The 3,351-nt window shown below is 46.2% G+C and overlaps 1 protein-coding gene across 1 annotated transcript; it reads right to left on the reverse strand.

The window, feature by feature from the left end:
• On the reverse strand, nucleotides 1-3,010 carry LOC148690733 (uncharacterized). Its single transcript, XM_088685520.1, has 2 exons — nucleotides 946-3,010; nucleotides 1-861 (listed from the first exon to the last, which is right to left on the reverse strand). The coding sequence occupies exons 1-2, from the start codon at nucleotides 3,007-3,009 to the stop codon at nucleotides 1-3; spliced, it is 2,925 nt and encodes a 974-aa protein (XP_088541646.1). The 5' UTR covers nucleotide 3,010.
• Nucleotides 3,011-3,351: the final 341 nt, after the last annotated feature.

Raw genomic sequence — 3,351 nt, forward strand, 5'->3', positions numbered from 1 at the left:
CTACTCGAAAACTATGTCCCTAACACTAAGGAGGCGGTCTTCAAGCAAGCCTTCCAAAGCCTTCAAAGTCTCTACCTCGGTGAGAGACAGGATGGGCAACTCCATAGCCATGTCTTTCTCTTGTTCTAGGCGTGAAATCTCCTCTTGGCATTGAGAAAGTGTAGCTCCCTGCTCCCCGAGAACACTTTCAAGTTTTGATACCTCGGTGCCCAGCTGTTCTTGTTCTCGCATCAATGTATTTAGACGTATCCGGACGGAAGCTAAAGAAGCCTCTGTAGATTGATAATCTCCCGAAGCAGCTTGCTGAGAAGACCGGGCTTGGGTTAGTGACAAGTCTATTGCAGCAAGTTGGTGAGCTCTAACATCTGGACTCAACTTCTTCGAGGAAATAACACGCAGGGAAGAATACTCAGTTGAGGCGGCCATAATTTCGGCAATCCTGATCTTCAAGGATGAAGAATCAATGTTAAGATTGTCAATTGCAGAAATAAGCTTCGACAAGTCCTCCTTAAGCAACGCAAGGTCCTCCGACGGGCATTTCGAAATCCTCCCCTCAATATGGCTCTTGATATCCATTGCCGCACGAAGATTGATGCGATGAATAAGCTGCTCAGTACCACTAAGGTTTGGCCCTCTTAGAGAGATCTCAGAGTTAGCTGGCAAAGGTGTATAATGCATGACGGGATCTTGCATGCCTCCACCTACACACGGCAAACTTGGGAAACGTGACGAACTTGGGATAAGCTCTGTAACAGGTGGATCCCCAATCTCCTCGCCTGTAGGTAGGTCGCCTCCAAATAGCATCTCTGTATAAGAATAAATACCTGTGGTCGCCAAGTCAAAAGAATAAGAAGGCCCAACCTAAAGAAAACAAAGAAAGCTGTTAGAAGCAAAAGCTAGAACAATGAAAGCAGAAGAAGTCATAAGAGAGAAAAAGATGCATACGTCTTTCTCAAACGACACACTGCCATCAAGTTGAGGGAGCCTAAACACTTCTTTCTTCTTATGACGAAAATTGACATCGCTATCGGCCTGAGCGCCTTCAAGACGTCGCTTGTTTAAAACTTGTTGACCCTGCCGCAAAACAAGTCCATCTTTGTGCGAATCAACTTCATCACCAGCCTCTTCAGATACATCCAGATGTTGAGAAGACAAGCGTGGGCATTGAGGGACTAAAACCACTGGTCTATCTTGCAAAGTAGCAGCACTCGCGCAATCAAAAGATATCAGTTGTGTAGGAACCACAGAACACCCCTCATTCAATACATTAAGGTGTGAATGAGAAGAATTGGTACCACTTGCCATCCCCAAATTCTCATAATATACCTTTGACCACCAACTTACGTAAGCACGGGTTACTGGACTACTCTTGAACTCGTCTTTGGCCGGCAGGGTGACAGAAGCATTTGTACATGCACGGGTACAAGACTCCCAATGCATATACACGGCTTGCAAGGAGTCTAATTGTTTTTTTTCCTTCAGCTTGCCTGGCACATGTTGGACAAAACCAAATTGCCTGCTGAAACGGTGGGGACTGTACGGCTGAACAATGCATCGATCTTCTTGCCACAAAGAAACATACCCTGAGCGAAGACTTATAAGGTAAGATAAGTCTGAGAAGCGAAGATGCGAATCGTCCATGATGCCTCGCCGCACCGAGCCAACTCTCGCCAGATAGTCCATCCTCAAGCCTTCGCAGTTTCTAAACAGTGCTTGCGCCTGGGAATCATCGAGGCTCTTCGAAGAAAGCACGCCAGAATACTTCGTCATCAAAGGCCCTGACTTGTTTAGAGTTAAAGAAAAAAAATGAGTACCGAAGTACTCACCCAACCAACCATACACATAGTGGTAGGGAAGAACTGCAGCACGATCTTCAGTGTTTGCCGAGTTCGAAACAACACTCAAGCCGTTATAAATATTGGCCAAAACCGGGATAGCAAGACTGAAAGATTCACCTGCAGCCATCTTGCTAGCAACTTTGAAAACCCCAGGACGAACAAAGTTGACATCGCCGATTGGAAAAACAAACTTACAAAGCCAACAAGCTAAGAAAGCAGCTAGGTAAGATTCTTCCACATGCTCTGATGCTATGCCAAGGTCCTCAAACGCTCTCAACTCGGCAGGGGAACGGCGCCTAGCTGAACCAATGACACCGGACGGATATGAGTCTCCCTTTGGCTTAGTGGTTTTGTTGCAACTTCTTCTCTTCGAGGACTTCTTGTACCTTGTGTCCTCCCAATACCAGAAGCGGATCCATGAAGAAATTTTCACGCCTGATTTGCCTCGAGCATCTTGGGAAAGCTTGTGGTATGCCCAAAATAAACAGCGACAACTCGCAGGCAATCCTCGGTTATTGCAGAGAGAAAGTTCCTCCGCACTAGGAACGACCTCGTCATAAAACTTACCTTGGATTGGCAATCCCCCTATCTTGTGGAGATCCCAAAGTGAAATTGACATCTCTCCTTGAGCTGTATGAAGCGTGTTAGTCGCTGAACACCAATGCTCGAAGAACGCATGAAGGACAGAATGATGGAGATCATAACTAAACAAAGATGCGTACACGGCATGATAAAGGCCCATGCTAGTAAGCACATGTTTAGATCGGCCCAAGACATCTTCAAGCCACTCCCAATAAGACTCATAAAAAACAGCTTCTCCGGTAGTCGACAAGGCATCATTCCAAGCCATAGCTCCGCTGCGGATGTGATCTCCGAGAAGCTTAAACGAAGCCGGATGATTGTCACGAGCATGGTGCGAAGGGTTCAAGATAAGAATCCCCGGTGTGCACGCCTCCTTCTCCGTATTTGATCGAACAAAGTCTGTCACCTTCCAAGATACTTCAGAAGACCACGACTTAATATGCATGGAGTTGTCTTTTGTAGGAAGAGCAAGCGCCTTAAGGCCAGTCAGTGGGGCGTAAATCTGCAGCGTTGTTCCCCTATCTTGCGAATCACCTTCCTTCGCGAGAATGGTGATGGTGTTGCTCTTAAAACATTTGAAAAATACCATGACCGCAAAAAAAAAAAAAAAAAAAAAATCACAAAACTTGAACAGCAGGACAACAGACAGTGCAATAGTGTGCAGCGAACAGTGCAGCGATGACGGTGCAGCAAGCAGCAGCAAGAGGCACAACAACGTCACCACCGAGGAAAATTATGATCAAAAGGCACTACACAGCATAAACTCGCTGCAGTCTTTTGCATAACCCCACACGGTAAAAGTGACACACTGCAACAAGCTCCAAGCAGCGGCAAAAGGCATTACACAGCAAAATCCCTTTGCAATCTTTGCACAACACAACTCTTTCTACACCACCAATTTATGCGTTCCTGAGTTCTTCGTCAGTTTGAC

Source organism: Pyrus communis, chromosome 15 (genome assembly GCF_041283825.1).
Source record: "Pyrus communis isolate YQ-2024b chromosome 15, ASM4128382v1, whole genome shotgun sequence".
In the NCBI taxonomy this organism is placed as follows: domain Eukaryota; kingdom Viridiplantae; phylum Streptophyta; class Magnoliopsida; order Rosales; family Rosaceae; genus Pyrus; species Pyrus communis.